This window comes from Schistocerca gregaria, chromosome 2 (genome assembly GCF_023897955.1).
Source record: "Schistocerca gregaria isolate iqSchGreg1 chromosome 2, iqSchGreg1.2, whole genome shotgun sequence".
NCBI lineage: Eukaryota > Metazoa > Arthropoda > Insecta > Orthoptera > Acrididae > Schistocerca > Schistocerca gregaria.
In genome coordinates, this window is record NC_064921.1 from 797,830,052 (window position 1) to 797,850,757 (window position 20,706).

General features: G+C 41.4%; 1 protein-coding gene across 1 annotated transcript in view; it reads left to right on the forward strand.

Annotated features, from left to right (window-relative positions):
- The window catches only part of LOC126335984 (dynein beta chain, ciliary-like), a 782,187-nt gene that overhangs the window by 556,193 nt on the left and 205,288 nt on the right, over positions 1 to 20,706 (forward strand). The window contains exons 36-37 of the mRNA XM_049999461.1: positions 9,579 to 9,713; positions 9,818 to 10,080. Of these exons, the coding sequence (XP_049855418.1) occupies positions 9,579 to 9,713; positions 9,818 to 10,080 (398 nt within the window). The remainder of the gene's footprint in view (positions 1 to 9,578; positions 9,714 to 9,817; positions 10,081 to 20,706) is intronic.

Here is a 20,706-nt window from a genome sequence, read left to right on the forward strand (position 1 = left end):
TATGAAAAGGATGGTTACCACACACCATATAGCAGAGATGCTGAGATGCAGATAGGTACAACAGAAATGCGGAAAAATGATGGAAGCCCTGGGAATCCTTTTAGTTATCTCTTGGTTCTAGGTGATGGAAAATTCTTGATTGCCCTTCCCTTTTCTGCATCGGGTAAAATGTCTTTGGAATCTAACGTAAATCTGAGAAACTTAATCCTTTCAAGCCCAGAATGGGAATTCTGGAAACTGGCGGTGACTTCTGCTTTTTGAAACTTATCTAGCACCTTACTTATAAGTTACCGATGTTCTTCCCTAATTGAGGTGGCAATTAAAAGAGCAACAAACAGTGTCAAGCAGTATTGTAGTGATGGCTCTAGAACATAGTCCAGTACGAAAATAAACATGCCTGAGCTCATATTAAGTCCAAACAGCATAACTTTAAATTGATAACTGCATCTGCCATATAAGAAGGTGGTGTATTTTCATGAAGACTGTCCCAGGCTTACTTGCAAGTAGGAAGGGCACATACACTATGTGATCAAAAGTATTCAGACAACCGTAAAAACATACATTTTTCATATTAGGGCATGGTGCTGCTACCTACCGCCAGGTACTCCATAGCAGCAATCTCAGTAGTCATTAGACTTTGCTAGAGAGCAGAAGGGGTGCTCCATGGAACTCACAGACTTTGAACGTGGTCAGGTGATAGGATGTCACTTGTGTCATACGTCCATACACAAGATTTCCACAGTCCAAAACATCCCTAGGTCCACTGTTTCTGATGCGATAGTGTGGTGGAAACATGGAGAGACATGTACAGCACTAAAGCGTACAGGCTGACGTTGTCTCTTGACTGACAAGAGACCGCCGCCGATGGTTGAAGAGGGTCATAATGTGTAATAGGCAGACATCTATCCAGACCATCACACAGGAATTCTAAACTACACCAGGATCCACTGCAAGTACTATGACAGTTAGGCAGGAGGTGAGAAAACTTGGATTTCATGGTTGAACAGCTGCTCGTAAGCCACACATCACGCTGGTAAATACCCAACGACACCTCTCTTGGTGTAAGGAGCATAGACATTGGATGAGTAAACAGTGGAAAAACATAGTGTGGAGTGACGAATCATGGTACACAACACAATGTGGAGATCTGATTGCAGGGTGTGGGTATGGCGAATGCCCAGTGAACGTCATCCGCCAAAAGTAAAATTCGGAGGCAGTGGCGTTATGGTGTGATCGTGTTTTTCATAGAGGGGACTTGCGTAACTTGTTGTTTTGTGTGGACTATCACAGCACAGGCCTACATAACTGTTTTATGCACCTTCTTGCTTCCCACTGTTGAAGAGCAATTCAGGGATGGCAATTGCATCATTTAACACAATCGAGCACCTCTTCATAATGCATGGCCTGTGGTGGAGTGGTTACATGGCAATAACATCCCTGTGATGGACTGGCCTGCACAGAGTCCTGACCTGAATCCTGCATAACACCTTTGGGATGTTTTGGAATGCCGACTTTGTGCTAGGCCTCACCGACCAACATCGATACCTCTCCTCAGTGCAGCACTCCATGAAGAATGGGCTGCCATTCCCCAAGAAGACTTCCAGCACCTGATCGAATGTATGTCTATGAGAGTGGAAGCTGTCATAAAGGCTAAGGGTGGGCCAATGCCGTATTGAATTCCAACATAAAGGATGGAGGGCACCATGGACTTGTAAGTCATTTTCAGCCATGTGTCCAGATACTTTTGATCACGTAGTGTATCTGTGCCAGATAAGTACTTTATACCATTGAACTTTTTAGATGACTGTGTCTATGGTTTCTGGGTGCGTTGTAACTGGAACTGTGATAGTATTGATAACCTGGCATTGAGGACAAATCAGACCTTCCCACGAGCTTTTGATATGACTTGGAGCGATTTGCAGTATGAGCTGTTCGAAGGTTTGATAAAAGCAAGTTGCAGTATGAGCTGTTTGAAGGCTTTATTACATCCCACGCTATTTTTTTGTTTCTCTCAGAAAACTTGACAATAATGGTTAAGTAAATTGGCTAATTTACTCTTCTGTTCAGGAGTAAGATGATTTGGCCCTTGTAACATCCTTTAGACTTTCTCTAGTAAATTAACTTCCCAGTCTGCTAGGTCCTTTTCCTTTGGATTTCGTCAGATACTGGTCTCCATAACTCATTATCATTGGAAGTATTGCTCTTCACTCCATGTGTAAAAGGTCTAGTTGTTTGTCAGTTCTGTCAGTCTTCATATTTAATTTTTCTGCTGAGAAGTCTAATTTACAGTCCTTCCCATAAATCTCATTCAATCCCAGTATACTACTGATGATGACCTTATTCATTGTTAGGAATGGTCAATTAAAAGCTACATTTTCCATTCTGACAGGCAGCATCATCTGTAATTTTACTGGGTGGGCCCGACTGCTCACTGCACTAACTATCCAGTAGTTACTCACCGGATATGTTGGCAAATTCTTCATTTGTAATAGGTTACTGAAGAAAGTTCCTGTGATCACATTTACTGATGCCCTGGTATCCAACATAATATTGCGAGGAATTCCTTCTGCCATGCCTTAACTGCAGAAATTGGTACCAGTTTATATACCTTGTTGCATTCATTGACTTCTGCACAGAGTTCATCTGTAATCTTCAACCAATTGTTGGTTCCCTCCAGTTCTGATTACTGTTCTGGGATCGTGGCTCCAAATTATGGATAGAGTCCAATGTTGTTGATTCTGGTTTGTATTGTTATCATAAAATGAGTTAATCCTTCTCTCCAATTGGGTGTTTCTCCCTTGATTTGGTTGGAGGCTTGATCCATTGCCAGTCTGTTTACTATTTTGTAACTATTTGGTCTGTTCTCATTGTAATTGTTATTATTATATGGATGATGGTTCTGGGTTATATGCTCATCCTTTCAGATTGCTTGGACCTAGCAATTTTTCATTATTTTCCACATCTTGCGACTTAAAATAATCTTGAATTAAGTTTGTGGAATCAAGTATGGACATAAAGTCTTTTACACTTTCTTTGTTCACATGTATAAGTTTCTGTCTTGATTTCAAATGGTAATTTGGCTTTCAGTATCCTTAACAGATCTTTGTGCGTAATTGGTTCTTCCCAGTGTCAAGCTTTGTTCATATATTTTTCCAAATTCTTCCTCAAATTACCTTTTCAGTATAAGAATGGCTCGGGATTAAGTACCTTCTTTTCGTAATCACTCCTGTACATCTCTTGTCGTGTATTTTGCAAGAATTTTATCCACTAACTCTTTGTATGTTTCACAGACATCCATCATGTTAGTGGGCCACAAAAAGGCACCCCCTTGGAAGTAGCCTGCGACATAACTAATTATTTAGATCTTGATCCATGTTCTTGGCAATACTCATCTGAAACCTCTTATAAAAACAACCGGGTTTGCTGTCCTTTTACCTGATGGAAAAAAAGGGCTGAAACTGGTGGTGTTTCAACAGTTTCTCATCCATAGTGTTTATACAATCTTTTGGAGTGATAATGCCCTTGGAACTCCTCTAAGTCCTGCAACACATTTTCTTTCGACCAACTGAGCAATATGACCTCTCCATTGAACAAAATCTGAACTGAGCTTTTCTTTAGCCTCCTTGATTTTTTGCTGCTTAAATTGATCATTTATTGGTAAATCAGTGACTGACAGATTTGATATAGCATCTTCTATGTGTCTCCTTACATAGCCCAGTCATCTAATTTTGTACAAAATCTGCCCTTATGATCTTCAAATTTGCTTTCAATAAGCTCTTACATCCAGAAGAAATGTTATTGATAGTATTCCCAGTTCGATCTATAATCAGTTCAGCATTAACTTGCCTGTTCCTCAGTTCTTGTATTCTTGAGTAAGCTTTGAAATTTCACTAGAAAAATTTCCTTGAGTATGGCACAGTTGTGCAAGCTCATTCAAAAGCTTTTCCGCCTTTTTAGCTATGCGCAAAACTTGAAAAGTCACTGGTTCTAAGTCTTGTTTTGTAACCACATTCTCAGCTTTCTGGGATAATTCGGATTGGTTTGACTTCCTGCAAAGAAGTGTTTTGGCTCCAATTCTGTTTAATATATACACAAACAACCAACCTACAGCTCCAAACACCAGTAACTTCTTATATGCTGACGTCCTCACTCAAGCCACCCAGAGCACAGATTTTGGATCAGTGAAGAACAATCTCACAAATGCTCTTGAAGATCTCTCCAGATACTACAACACAGAACCAGCTTAAACCAAACCCTTCAAAAGATGCAAGTGTGTGCTTTTCTTATGAGACACAAGGAAGCCACTCGCATGTTGAAAAAATGTGGTCAGGCTTCGAACTGGAACATTACAAAACTCCAAAATACCTTGGAGTGACACTTGACAGATCTCTCACTTTCAAAAAGCACTGCATGAAATGCAGTTAGAAAGTTTACACAGTGATTAGTCTCCCATGGAAACTGGCCGGATCACAGTGGGATAGTCAACCTGCAATAATCCGAACATCTGCAATAGTACTATGCTATTCTGTGGCAGAGTATGCCTTTCCTGTTTGGTAAAATTCAACTCATGCCAAACAGGTGGATGTAGCTCTCAACGAAACCTGCAGAATTATAGCACATTGCTTTTAAATCCACTCCAGTCAAATGGCTTTACCACCTCGCAGGAATAGCACCACCACCTGTTTGAAGAGAGATAGCTGCGAACAAGAAAAGAAAGATAGCATAACAGGACATTACCCATCCTCTGTCTGGGCATGAACCACATCCACAGTGACTGAAGTCACGGAAGAGTTTCCTTAGGACATCAGAGGAACTTAGAACCACTGCTGAAAAAGCTAGGTTACTACTATGGTGGGCTATGACCTACCTTCCCCCTTGTTGGAAAAGAGCTGTTGAAGCTTTACCTCCAGGCCATGATGGGGAATGGACAACTTGGAAGTCCCTGAATAGACTGAGATTTGGATTTAGAAGATCAAAAGTTAACTTGGCAAGATGAGGTGGGGATATACTGATCCAAATGATATTCAGTATGCCTGTGGAGAAAAACAAACAGTTCGGCACATGCTTCGGTGTCGATTGTGCCCAGTCTCCTGTACAGAAAATTATCTTCAACAGAAAATGCACTGGAAGTGGCCAAGTTTTGGTCAAAAGTAATTAAATCATAACTGTGTAAAATATATGTACATGTACCTGTATATTTCTGACATGAGAATAATAATAATAATATGTGGTAATGTGGTCGACAATTGTGTGTGAGCCTGTTCTGTATCTGATACTATGATCGACATTTCAGATTAGGCCTTTGACATCTCAGATTGATTGGTAGCAAACAGTTTCAATTGAATTTCAGTGAATGGATCCATTATTATCTATGTTGATACCAATGATTCACCTACACCAGAAACCTCTGACATTGATTGTATATGTGATTCCTCCTCATGCTGTATTTTAAAAATTTTAGAGTGAGTCATTACAATAACACAGGACCTTACTTCAAAATAAATGGTTCCCCTGTTAATGACACTTGACAAGTGTAAACTATATTCAGTACACATTTAATCATATGTGCACAAAATTTCACTTTTGGTGGAACAGAGCACACTAATCTACTAAGCCTACTAATTATGAAGTTAAACAAAACTAACACTAATAGTAAGAGAGTGCCTGCAAAATGGTACAGGTGGACTTCAGTCAAATAATAGCAATAAGTGCTTGGCTGTTGCTTTTTCTGCTGCTGAAGGAAAGTTGCTTGTGTTAGATGAGGCTGCTCTGGTTCCGTGCTCGCACCTCTGCTCCCCAGTAATGCATGAAACAAATCACAAGACATGTATTAATTACAGTATGTAGAAAGGAATATAAAAGTGCATTCAAGGCTAAATAATCCTCCTCAATCATCAAAATTCCATCTTTCCCAAAGTCCTCTCATAGTCACCAATTCAGAAGATTCCTACTTCTGAATGATTATTAATTGAAATGCCTCACTTAAATCTTCTGGGCTAATAGGCCCTGATGAATGTATAAAACATCCTCCTAACATTCCCTCTCCAACTGCAGGAGAAATCTTCAGAGGTAAAGTGGCAGTTCATCATTTTACCTCTGAAGGACGTCAACTGCAGTCAGAGAGGAAATGTTAGGAGACAGTGTTTTACATCGACCATGACCTAGTAGCTCAGAAGTTTTAAGTGATGTCAACACCAGCCATGAAAGCCTACACTGTAAAATTGAAGTGCCTCTTCGAAATATCTATGAGTATTAATCAATTTGAAATGTAATCACCTAAAGGCAAGGCTAGGACTTAAATGTTAGTATACTGCTGTTTCCTGCTACTAGTGTGAGTGAGCATGAGTGCAGCAAGTGTGGTGTCAATGGGTGTGTGTGCTTCAATCAACCGCTAACTGTATAAGTGCGGGCCAGCCGCTGGAGGCCACCTGTGGGAGGTGCGCCCATGGTGCAGTCTCCTCTGCACCATCTGCAGTGACTTGCGCCTATATATACTTGGAGTAGCACTGACTGACACTCTCTATGTTCTTCCGGCTTCTACTGCTCACATCAGTTGTTGTGTGTCTTGTTACATCTGGAGTCACAAGAGGCTTATTTCCGTTATTGTTTATGGCTTTATTCATAAAAAAGATTAATGAATGAAGCCATATTTGTGTTACTTGGATTGCTTTTGTGTTTTACTTGGTTACTGCAAATACATTTAGAGTTCAACAAATAACTGTTACTTGGTTTGAATAAAAAATGTCACTAGCAATAAAAATTCTCAATCAAAATACTGAATAAAAGTTTTTCTAGTAATTCATAGAGTGTGGAATGTTTTTTCCACGTGTAATGATGCTGAATAGTAATTGCTTTCTTAATGTGACAGTACAACATGATGCTGAAGGTCTTGCAGAGCTTCAAAGAAATAATCTGGTAGCCTTAATCCTTTGAGGCTGAATGACACTGCAGCTAAAGTCTTCTTGAGTAATCTAAAACTTGAAATAGATTCAGCAAAGGACAATGACCAGCTGGAGACTAAGGGTGTGCTATGTAGCTTGTTCCTCATTGGCATGATTACTGATATCAGAAAGAATAAGATTAATCTTGAAAATAATCACTATGCCAGTGGAACATTTCTCAGTTTACAAAGCTGGTCCATGTGCAGGCTTTCATCGGTAATCAGTTTGTTTGGAATCCAGCTGTTCAGGCAGTATTCAGTGGTAAGTTCAGTGAAAAAGTTTATCTTAAATCATTCTGTATTTGTTGTGCAACACTCAGTGAATAACCAGGTTATGCTTTCTACACTTGATAACACTGTAGCCCTTTAAAAAAACTTAGGAAAATCCAACATTAAATATGGTGGGAGGCCAACAATAAGAATCTTTAATTGCCTAGCTGACCAATATGCATTTCTTAATCAATGACAGAAAGAGGAGTGGGGCTGGTGGTGCCGGGAGCAATCCTTTTTCTTACTATGATGAACAAGAATTTTTCAGTTTCAAGAATAGCATGGAGAGCTATGAACTTATAGGCTCATGGATGATAACTAGTTTGGACAAGAAGAGAATAGAAGCTTTCGAAATGTGGTGCTACAGAAGAATACTGAAGATAAGGTGGATAGATCACATAACTAATGAGGAGGTATTGAGCAGAATTGGGGAGAAGAGGAGTTTGTGGCACAACTTGACAAGAAGAAGGGACCAGTTGGTAGGACATGTACTGAGGCATCAAAGGATCACAAATTTAGCATTGGAGGGCAGCGTGGAGGGTAAAAATCGTAGAGGGAGACCAAGAGATGAATACACTAAGCAGATTCAGAAGGATGTAGGGTGCAGTAAGTACTTGGACATGAAGAAGCTTGCACAGGATAGAGTAGCATGGAGAGCTGCATCAAACCAGTCTCAGGACTGAAGACAACAACAGCAACAACAAACACTAATTCAAAACCATTCTATTTACTGAAAGGGGCACTAATTTGTGTGTGGGGAGATCAGTGTAAATCTTATGAGTGAAAGTAAGCTGAAAGGTCAGTTCTTAAATCTCTTTTGTTGCTTTAACCTATTTTTTCACATTCAAACCTCAAATAACCATTACATAACATATTTTCAAATACAGGACTTACTGAAGTAGAAATAACACATACATGTTAGGGCTATCTGACCACAGTGCTTATGTCCTCAAGATCCTCTCAGTGCCATGGAAAGAAACAAAAGCATGTTGTATACATAAAAGAAGTTTTTCTGTGGAAAATTGTATGAATTTTTCTAATATCGTAAGCAGTAAACCCTGGGCAAAAGTAATAGCCTGAAAAAATACCTCTTCAACCTTCTTGGAAAATTTTAAGATGTGTATTCCAAAGAACCTGTCAAAATCAGATTTCATGATAACACAAAGGCAAGTTCCTACAACACATCTGCCATTAAAAATTATATTATAACTCTAAAAAGACTAATTTTCAAAATGAAAAGATTAACAACTCCATGGTTTATAGAATATGTTAAGATTTATGAAAGTCTGCATCAAAAAGTAATTACTAAGACAGAAGTTCTGACTGATGATAGCTTAAAAAGGCAGTCTGATCAGAAGCAAAAGGCTATTTAGGGAATGATGAAGACTGAAACACGGAAGAGATGTGAAGAGCAGGCTATCATTCTCAAAAATGTGGAAACTCGTGTTCATTTAGACATTCCTCCCAAAGCTTTACAGTCACTTCCTCAGAAAGGATTCTGTGTGAAGAACTAGCCATTTTGCACCTACTAACTTGAATGTAATAATTACAACATTTCTTTCAAAACATCTGCTACAGTTTGACACCAGGTTAAAATAGGTTTCCTTAGACGGCAGTGCTACACAGCATTTATGCCTAGAACAGTCAGATTTGAGATCATGAAAAGTCATATCATATGAGGCTCAACATCAGAGCGGAAAACAAAATTCATAATGTTGCGTGCCACTCATCTTTGAAGGGGAAAGAGTTGATGCTACAATTTCATTAACTTCAAAATTCACAAATCAAGAATAATTCAAATGTTGGAAAACTGCCCACATGTTTCCAAAGTTGCTTTGACTACACTGCAGAAGTTTCACTGGGATACCTTCACACATCCCCCATAGAGTCCTCATCTGTCCTTATGTGACAGACATATTTTTGGAACCCTGAAGAAAGACATTTGTAGCCATTGATTTGCCTTGAATGAAGAGGTGCCTGCCTGGGTACAATCACGGTTCCTTAGGCGACCAAAAACACTTCTCCATGAAGATATTGGCCTTCTTGTCTAACAGTTGGGTTGTGTTAATAGTTATAGTGATTACTTTTGAAATCATAAACAGTTTACTTACTTTTTTTTCCACATGTCTTGGTTTCATTCGAGTGCCTCTTGTAGTTAGGGACCACCCCACACTAATCAGCAAATATTGCCGAAAAAATTTTTTCAGGACAACAAAGTTGGATAAATTAGCCAATGGTTCATGTTCTTGTAATATCATTTAATGTAGGATGTGCAGATTATCATTAAGTCAGCTATTTGTTTGGATACTGGTAAATGTATTCCTTCACTGTGTTTTAAATCATGGTATTTGAGACTTTGTTTCTGCAGTCCTTGCATTTGACAATGGGAGGTGCCCCAGCAGGACCAGCTGGTACTGGGAAGACAGAGACCACAAAAGACTTAGGGAGGGCCATGGGTGTTATGGTATATGTGTTCAACTGCTCTGAACAGATGGATTACAAGGTAAGTTTATGAGAGAGTTTAAGAACTAGCAGTGGTAACAGATATTGTATATAATTGTGACTTAACTTGTTGTTTTATCTACTTTGCCTTCTGTGTCCATGCAGTCATGTGGCAACATCTACAAAGGCCTTGCACAAACTGGAGCTTGGGGTTGTTTTGATGAATTCAACCGAATTTCAGTGGAAGTATTATCTGTAGTAGCAGTGCAGGTGAAATCCGTACTTGATGCCATAAAAGGTACCAAAAAAACTTTTAGCTTCATGGGCCAGGAAATAGCACTTGTGCCAACAGTTGGCATGTTTGTCACCATGAATCCTGGATATGCTGGCAGGACAGAGCTGCCTGAGAACCTGAAGGCATTGTTCAGGTATGTGTGTAATCATTACATCACATCATTTAAATAAGTTTCACGTATGAGGCACCTTCAAAATTTAAGGGCTGTTTGCATAAAAAAATGTTGGTAGCTCAGAATAAAATTACATTTATGAAGCAACAGAAGTCATCGTTTATATTCAGTACTGGTTTTAATGCAAGTAAAAACTGACAAAAATAACTACAAACATCATTGCTCCAGCTGGTCACAAATTGCATGATGTAGTTTTATCTTTGTCTGTTCAAATTCATGGAGAGTTATGCCCTATTTATGGACTTGTCGTGATGGGTGATGGAAATATTAGACAGTGTTGTTGAGACTTTCAAAGTGGTTTTAAAAATGTTCGTGATGAAGAATGGAATGGCTGGGCCTGTAGCCAGACTTGAATCACCCAGAAAATGAACAATAACTGCAATATGATCAGTGAGCGATGATGATTTGTGCTTTGGCTGAGCGCAACACTATTTACACAGTTTTCATGGAAAAATTTGGTTATAGCAACTACTGTGTCAGTTGGGTGCCAAAATGCTTAAGATTCAGCATTTGTGTTAGAAACCTTTCAGTCACCAATTCTACAGTAACTGCCTTGCACCCCATGACTGTTACCTCTTGTTACACTTGAAACAATGTTTTGATGTGCAACAGTTTCCGGGTAACATGAATCTTAGGACTAACCTTGTCATTCTTAGGTATAGAACTTCTATGGAGATGGATTGAAGAGTCTGATGCAACATGATGAAAATTACATAGAAGTGAATAACAACTATGTAAAAAAGTGAAGTAGGTTTGTAGGAAACTAAAACATCCAGTAAAATCATTTTCTAATGAATATATAGGATATTTACAAATAACTAATTGGGTTTTGATGTCTTATAGTATCAAATACATAATGCCCATGCAAGTGTACTAATAATGAAAGAAAAAAGCTTATTGTAAAGTTTTGTTTATGTCTTTGCTGGTTTCACTGTGAGTCACCTCTGAAATTTTCCAGGCAGCGTTGGAAGATGATGAGTTTGCACCTTAGCTTATTTTCAGTGATAATAGGGATGTTCCAGATAAATGGTCAAGTGAATTGTCCCAACACCATCACAGCTGGTATGACAAATCCTACTGTTGCAGTGGAGATTGAAAGAAACTCTCCAAAGGTGAATGTCTTCAGTTCTGTTTCACGAAGCAAAGTGTACAGGCCCTACTTATTTCTAGGGAAAGCTGCGATGAGACAACACACCTAAATGTGAAACAGGACTACTTTTTTCCTAAACACGTAGCTGTTACCCAAGCTTCATATTCCAATGAAACAGAGTTCCACCTCATTGGTATAGAATAGTGTGCTGCTGTCTGAACTAGGAACTTCCAAACTGCTAGATTGGACACTGTTCTGAGGAAGCTTTGGCACTTTTCAGGTTGCCCCATATCTGCTGATTTCACAGTTTGTGATTTTTTTCTTTGGAGTTACTTGAAGACAATGTTTATGTACCACTTTCACCTGCAACATTCGCTGAACTCCAGGATTACATCACTCCTGTGCCGGTTTACATTGATACGGACACGCTCAAATGTGTATCGTTTGAACTTGACTACTGCATACTGGTAGATGTTTGTTGTTGTAACATGAGGAGAGCACCTAGAAAATTTGTAAGAAACTTGAAAATATACTTTCCATACAATGTATCATTCACTATTTTGTTTGTAATACGTTCTGAAATACCAATGTCCAGAACTTGATAAAATCTTTTGTAAACACTCTGTTTATAGGCACCAAATGACACTTATTTTTTGAATACTCTTCATAGAAAATGAAACAATGGAAAATCCAGGATGGAATAATGACGGTATTATGAAAAGAACACATTGTTATTCTCCATATAGAGGGGATCTTGAGTTGCAAAGAGGATCATCAAAAAGACAGCTAAATGTGAGCTTTCAGCCAAAGAGCTTTCTTCAAAAGTAGGCAACACAGCACATTGTAGGGCCTTCCCGGTTCATTTGACGAACCGGTTCCAGTGTTTTCTGTGGCTGACGATGTCTGTAAGCCAGATGTGGTCATCCACCCTGTTCCAGAGGAAGCTTCTCAGCCCCCAAGGTCTGGGCATTCATATAGGGTGGGTTTGCTGGTAGTTGGGAGCTCCAACATTAGGTGCATAATGGGGCTCCTTAGGAACATGGTTGCCAAAGAGGTGAAGGGAGCCAGTGTGCACTCCATGTGTACTGGGGGGAGTCATTCTGGATGTGGGAAGGTGCTTCCAGATGCCATGAAGAGTGCAGAGTATGTGGTGACTCATATCGGTAGCAATGATGTGTGTCACTTTGGATCGGAGGAGATTCTCTCTGTTTTCAGGCAGCTAGCAGAAATGATAAAGACTGTCAGCCTTGCTTCTGAGATTAAGGCAGAGCTCACCATCTGCAGCATCATCAATAGAACTTACTGTGGTCCTTTGGTGCAGAGACAAGTGGAGGGTCTGAACCAGAGGCTCAGGCAGTTCTGTGACCATGTAGGCTGCAGATTCCTGTGGAAGGGACTGGGTAATATTTAAGGTTAGAGGGTCTCAGGGAACCACAGAAAGGGCATCCATATAAATGGAGGCAGGTAAAACACAGTAAGGTTTGTAGAAATGATTGGTATTGTAGTTGTAAATTGTCATAGCTGTGTTGAGAAAGAACCAGGGCTCCAAGCCCTAATAGAAAGCACTGAAGCTCAAATAGTTATAGGTACAGAAAGCTGACTAAAGCCAGAAATAAGTTCAGCTGAAATTTTTTCAAATGATCTAACAGTGTTCAGGATGGATAGATTAAATACAATTGACAATGGAGTATTTATTTCTGTCAGAAGTAGTTTGCCTTGTAGTGAAATTCAAGTAGATAGTTCCTGCAAAATAGTGTGGGTAGATGTTATACCTGACAATCAGACTAAACTATTAATTGGATCGTTTTACTGACCCCTGACTCACAAGGTATAGCTGCTGAACAGTTCAAAGAAAACATGAGTCTCATTTCAAATAGGTATCCCACTCATACAATTATAGTCGGTGGTGACTTCAATCTCCTCTCGATATGCTGGAAAAATTATACGTTTAAAGCTGGCAGCAGGTATAAAACATCATCAGAAATTGTACTGAATGCTTTCTCAGAAAATTATTTTGAACTATTAGTTCATGAGCCCACTCTAGCCATAAATGGTTGCGAAAGCATACTTGACCTCTTATCAACAAATAATCCTGGACAAATAGTGAGTATTGTGATGAATACAGGGCTTAGCGACCACAAGGCAGTTGCTGTTAGGCTGAATACCATAACACCTACAACCACCAAAAAGAAATGCAAAGTATATATATTTAAAAAAAGCTGATAAAAGTGTTTTTAACACCTTTTTAAGAGACAGCCTTCACTCATTCCGATCTGATCATGTAAGTGTAGAAAAGTATTGGAGTGGTAAATGAAAAGCACCAGTTTGCTTTTTTTCTACAATATTTTTTTAAGAGATAGTATCGACAGAAGCTGAGAGATATATATACCACGTAAATTAATAAGTGATGGTACTGATCCCGCATGGTTCACAAAATGGGCCAGATCGCTGTTGCAGAGGCAGCGAAAAAAGCATGCCAGATTTAAAAGAATGCAAACTCCCCAAGAGTGGCAAAATTTTGCAAAAGTTCGAAATAAAGGACGTACTTCAAAGTGAAATGCTTTTAATAATTTCCACAATTGAATTCTGACTCATAATCTGGCAGAAAACCTAAAGACTTTCTGGTCATACATAAAGGACACCTGTGGCAAGACACAATCAGTACCTTCACTGAGCGATAACAACGGTGAAGTCACTGATGACAGTGCCACTAAAGCAGAGTTACTAAACACTGTTTACCAAAACTTCTTCACTAAAGAAGATGAAGTAAATATTCCTGATCCTGAATTCCAGTCAAGAACAACTGCCAAGATGAGAAAACTGTTGTGGTTGGCAGGAGAGCCAACAGCGTATTGCTAAAGGAGGCCGAAATTCACGCATTTTAGCTCACGCAGGCTGGAGTGAGGGAATTAGAATTGAGAAAAATGGACGTAGCTGGTGGAATACTTAACTTTAATCCATTACTGGAGAACGTTGCTCTTTATGGTACATGATTCACAATATCAATAGTACGAATACTGGCGCCTTTCTAGGTCGTAGCAAATAACATAGCTGAAAGCTATGCTAACTATCGTCTCGGCAAATGAGAGCGTAGAAGTCAGTGAACCATCGCTAGCAAACTCGGCTGTACAACTGGGGTGAGTGCTAGGAAGTCTCTCTAGACCTGCTGTGTGGCGACGCTCGGTCTGCAATTACTGATAGTGGCAACACGCGGGTCCGACGTATACTACCGGACCGCGGCCGATTTAAAGGCTACCACCTAGCAAGTGTGGTGTCCGGCGGTGACACCACAAAAACGTATTCCTGTTAGCGATTCTAAAATATATGCATTGATGGGAATTTTAATTCTAATGGGAGTTTACCGGGACACCAATATTTCTTTATCTGATTTATGGTCAAATTTATAGGGAAGAGCGATTTAGAGAGGAGCTATGGGTAAGACAAGAGAATATCAGCTATTGGAACTTCTTCACTTTGATGATAAAGGCACCAGGTCAGAAAGACGTGTAAGTGCCAAATTTGCACTGCTGCGTGAAGTATTTGAAGTATTGAATGGAATATTCCCACGGTACTTCAGAAGTGAACCTGAGAATATAATTTATGAAGGTTGTGTCTTTTCAGAGGTCGTTGTCTTTTCAAAGTTTTCCTCAAAAACAAACTTGGAAAATGTGAAATATTAGTCAGAATGCTTTGTAGTGCAACTGAACAATACATAATGCAAATGGAAGTATATACTGGAAAATACAGTAGTCCTGCCAGTGAACGAGGTCCTCTTGAGATTGTGAAGAGACTGGTGGAGCCAATAAAGAATACAGACTACAATGTCATGACCGACTGCTTCTACACTTCTGTGGAGTTGGCGTACATTCTCTATGAAGACTACAAACTTCCACTTGTTGGGACATTCAAATGAAACAGAAAGCATGTACCGCAGGAACTTAAGATGACAGCAGGCAGAGAGCTGTATTCCTCCAAATTAGCATTCACAGACCCGTCTTCTAAGAAGTCGCCAGTAACAGTGGTGTCTTACATCACAAAGGAAAAACCAAAGAAAAATCTGTTGATGTTGTCTACACAACATTGTAATGCAGGAGTACATGTTGATACACCAAAAAAGAAAACACACATAAACCTGTACTATAATTCCACTAAGGGAGGAGTGGATGCCGTAGCTCAAATGGTTAGGACATAATCTACAAAAAGGGGTATGAGAAGGTGGTTACTGTCAATGTTCTACAGCCTGCCTGATATAGGTGCAGTTAACCTAGGAAGTGTGGTGTCTGGTGGTGATACCACATTCCTCCCCCCCAAATCGGGGTACGTTTGTGGAATAAGGCTTCCGCCCGCCGTGGGGAAGACCCCATGTTGATGTATGTTGCGAGGTGGGGAGCCTAACAACAGGCGAGGCTGTGCCACCCGCACCCTGCCATTCGGACTGCAGGGAGCTAGGAAATGCCTGAAAACCTGTTCTAGGGTGCACGCCAACACGCGGTGTTTACGCCTGTAGAGAAACGGGAGGGGCCGAAGGGTTGACCTCCATTGGGCCTGGGCACCCGGCGGGCGAAGACGACATATGGTCCGGAGAGGGCAAGTGTTCCATGTCAGAAGACAACTGGTCACGGAAAGCGATCGGCGGCGCGTGACCTAGGGAGGCTCCCGACTGTTGCAGCGACGCGTCCACTGTGGGCATCCCCGGTGGGAGAACAGGCAGTGGCGGCGGCGCGTCACCATGGGGCAAAATGAAAGGCAGCGTCGGTAACACCTGGGGCTGAGGCGAGCCAGTAGATGGGTCCCCAGGGCACTGACTGGATGGCACCGTCGCTGAAAGCAGACGGCAAGCAGCAGATCCTGTGCGATGACAGAGGTGCAGCTGATTGAGATGCCGAAGCACCTCACCAGAGGCCCCCAAAACAAGATACATAGTGCATCTGAGGCAGCGAAGTATGCGCCCTTCGAGCCAACGCCGTGAACCTTGATAGTGGCAATAGTAGACAACGTCACCTGGAGCAAAAGCAGGTGTCTGCCACTGCACAGGAACCTGATGTGGCGGATGTAGCAAAGACATCAAGGTTCGATGATGACGACAGCCGGCGAGCGACCATCTCGAGGCTGAGAGCGATACGAGGACAAAAAGAGCAATAACGCATCCTCCCGAGAATGCGACTCTTTTAACTTCAACATCTGTGACTTGAAAGTCCGGACCAATCGTTCAGCGGCACCGTTTGACTGTGGCGAAAACGTCGTGGACGTCAGATGTTGAATACCATTGGCCTTGCAGAATGACTGAAATTCTGCGGACATGAATTGTGGACCATTGTCGGAAACAATAGTCTGTGGAAAATCTTCAATGCAAAAGATAGCGGATAACGCGTGGATGGTGGAAGATGACGTCGTGGAAGACATCCGGACAACAAAAGGAAAATTACTGAATGAATCTACCACAACCAACCATCGAGCATTCCAGAATGGACCAGCAAAATCGATGTGTAAGCATTGCCAAGGGGAAATGGCTTTTGGCCATGCAAACAATTTCCGCAGTGGTGCTGAGTGTTGTTCGATACACACCATGCAAGAAGAGCACATATTCGTAATCGCGGCATCGATTCCAAACCAAGTACAGTGCTGACGAGCAAGTTATTTCGTTCTCACTATACCCGAATGTCCCTGGTGGAGAAGCTCTAAGGACTTTAACGAACGTGGTACCACGACCCTGGACTGATCATTATCAGAATGCAACAGCAAAACACCACGTCGTACAAAAAGTCTCTCCTTGTGAGCAAAAAATTGGCGAACCAACGGGTCCCCGATCTGTGACTTTGACAAGCGCCATTGTGTAGCAACAAAATGCAGAACGGGAGCAAGGACAGTGTCAGCAGCTGTGGCTGTAGCTACACGACGAAAATCAATTGGAAACGATTTGACCACATCATCGGTTTCCGCATCAATGAACAAGCAAGCAAGTTCGGAGGAATCGAATGCCCTATCCTCAGCAACAGGCAAGTGGGACAACGCATCGGCGTTTCTGTGCTTAGCAGTGGACCGATACAAGATATCGTAGCGGTACTGCGAGAGGAAAATAGACCAGCGAATGAATTTCTGCAGTAGGGACTGACGCACAAACAGTTTGTAGATATTGCTGAAACAATGCAGGGGCGGATGCACACCTGAATGGCAGTCGTTTGAATTGATACAAACCAAGATGCGTGTTAACCACCAAAACGCGCTGAGATTCTTTGTCTACCAGTATTTGCAAGTACGCATCTGCTAGGTCCAACTTCGAAAAATATTTACCAGGGCACAGTTTGTCAAAAAGATCTTCCGGGCGAGGTAAAGGAAAAGTTGCAATCACTAGTGTGGATTCACTGTTGCCTTGAAGTCTACACCAAGTCTCAACGTTCCAGAAGGTTTTGGTAAAATTACTAAGGGTGATGCCCAGAGAGAAGCCTGCACACGTTCAGTTACACCTTGTGATTCCAAATCGTGTAATGTTTTTGCGACCTCATCACGCAATGCGTGGGGAACATTGCGCGCTCTGGAAAATTTCGGTTGCGCATTTACTTTCAGTTCCAAATGTGCTTTATAGTTCTTAGTGCAACCGAGGCCAAGTGTAAAAATGTCTGCAAATTCTCTACATAGACGAGAAACACTGTCTGAAGGCACAGTCTGGTTCACTATAGACAAGTTAAACAACTGAAATAAATCGAAACCAAACAAGTTCACTGCAGAATAAGAACGAAGGACGTAAAATAACACAAGTTTTGTTTGTCCTTTGTATGTTGCAAGAAGCCTGCATTGTCCTAACACAGGGATCGCTTGACCAGAATAGCTAGATAACTTAACATTTGTGGCACGCAATGTAGGTAGGCCCAGCAGTTTGTAACTGTCTTGATTGATCAGTGAAACTGCAGCTCTGGTATCGAGCTGGAATGGTATCACTTTGCCATTAATGTCCAAGTCCACAAAAAGTTTATTCTCATGCTGATGACAAGAGCGACTGTCTCTTGCAACGTGAACTGACACTGGTACATAATCACTTGCGACATGACAGGAGTTCCGGCGATGTGGACGCACACTATTTTTAGGACAAACACAGTCACTGTTAGAGAGAGTGGCACTGGATGGAGTGGAATGAACTACATGAACTTCCATGGGCGAAGTTTTGCGAGCCTGAGTATCCTCGGTTTTATTCCGATTCGGGCGCGAAGCAAAGTGCCTGGAACGGTTTTGAGCTTCCGATCTGAGCTTTTTCTGGCGATTTGATCACTGCATTTGTTTGCCGGTGCGGTACGCATGGCTGAGAGCCTGGCGGCAGTGGCACGGCCGGGCGCGAGGGCTGTTTACTGCTCCATGAAGCTCGCCCGGTGGGCCGGTTAACCTGACACACTGCTGGCAAAGTTTCAAATGATTCCTGAGCAAAGTCAAGTGTGTCCTACCGATCCAATATGTCCATCACTCGTTGAAGGGAGGGATGGACTAGTTTCAAAATCTGTTCCCTTATACGAACATCAGAAACGTTCTGTGCAATTGCATCACGTACCATAGTATCTGAATAAGGGAGTCCACATTGACACTCAAAAGCACAATCCCTAGTAAGGCCTTGCAAGGTTGCAACCCACTTCCGATTAGTCCGACCTGCCGTACATTTTGTACGAAAGAAGGTATACCTTTTCGCACCTACATTGTCTGATTCTTTGAAATATGCATCTAATGCAGGCAAAATTTCTTTGTAGGACAGAGTCGCTACGTCGAATCAGAGAAATAATGTGATTATCACACGGTACATTTGAACCCCGACAGATGAAAGGAGAAAAGGCTGCCGCTTGAATTCTGTAGGCTGCGAGATGGAATCCAAATTGGCATGACCACTCCGTACAGCTTTCCAGTGCAGCATCAAAAGGTTGAAAAGTGGGTGCAACAGCGTGTTGTGGCTGTGTTAGCGGTGGAGCGACTGCTGCCGCATCATTTTGCATCGCACGTTGACCCTGGACAAGCTGTCCAAGGGCATCCAGTAAGGCGTGCGTCTGCTGATTCTGTAAGCAATAAAATTCGTACAGTACATCTGGAGATTGTGGCGAAGCCATTACACAAGTAAATCAGGGTATTGTAGATAAGTACACTTTCACTCTCGTTGCCAATGTTGTGGTTGGCAGGAGGGCCAACACCGTATTGTTAAAGGAGGCCGAAATTCACACGTTTTACCTCACGCAGGCTGGCAGGAGGCCTGGAACATGACAATGGAATTAGAATTGAGAAAAATGGACGTAGCTGGTGGAATACTTAACTTTAATCCATTACTGGAGAATGTTGCTCTTTATGGTACATGCTAGGTTGTAGCAAATAACGTAGCTGAAAGCTATGCTAACTATCGGCTCGGCAAATAAGAGCGTAGAAGTCAGTGAACCATCGCTAGCAAAGTTGGCTGTACAACTGGGGCGAGTGCTAGGAAGTCTCTCTAGACCTGCTGTGTGGCAGCGCTCGGTCTGCAATTACTGATAGTGGCAACACGCGGGTCCGATGTATACTACCGGACCGCGGCCGATTTAAAGGCTACCACCTAGCAAGTGTGGTGTCTGGCGGTGACACCACAAAAACCTATTCCTGTTAGCGATTCTAAAATATATGCATTGATGGGAATTTTAATTCTAATGGGAGTTTACCGGGACACCAATATTTCTTTATCTGATTTATGGTCAAATTTATAGGGAAGAGCAATTTATGGAGGAACTATGGGTAAGACAAGAGAATATCAGCTATTGGAACTTCTTCGCTTTGATGATAAAGGCACCAGGTCAGAAAGACGTGTAAGTGCCAAATTTGCACTGCTGCGTGAAGTATTTGAAGTATTGAATGGAATATTCCCACGGTACTTCAGAAGTGGACCTGAGAATATAATTTATGAAGGTTGTGTCTTTTCAGAGGTCGTTGTCTTTTCAAAGTTTTCCTCAAAAACAAACTTGGAAAATGTGAAATATTAGTCAGAATACTTTGTAGTGCAACTGAACGATACATAATGCAAATGGAAGTATATACTGGAAAATACAGTAGTCCTGCCAGTGAACGAGGTCCTCTTGAGATTGTGAAGAGACTGGTGGAGCCAATAAAGAATACAGACTACAATGTCATGACTGACTGCTTCTAAACTTCTGTGGAGTTGGCGCACATTCTCTATGAAGACTACAAACTTCCACTTGTTGGGACATTCAAATGAAACAGAAAGCATGTACCGCAGGAACTTAAGATGACAGCAGGCAGAGAGCTGTATTCCTCCAAATTAGCATTCACAGACCCGTCTTCTAAGAAGTCGCCAGTAACAGTGGTGTCTTACATCACAAAGGAAAAACCAAAGAAAAATCTGTTGATGTTGTCTACACAACATTGTAATGCAGGAGTACATGTTGATACACCAAAAAAGAAAACACACGTAAACCTGTACTATAATTCCACTAAGGGAGGAGTGGATGCCGTAGCTCAAATGGTTAGGACATAATCTACAAAAA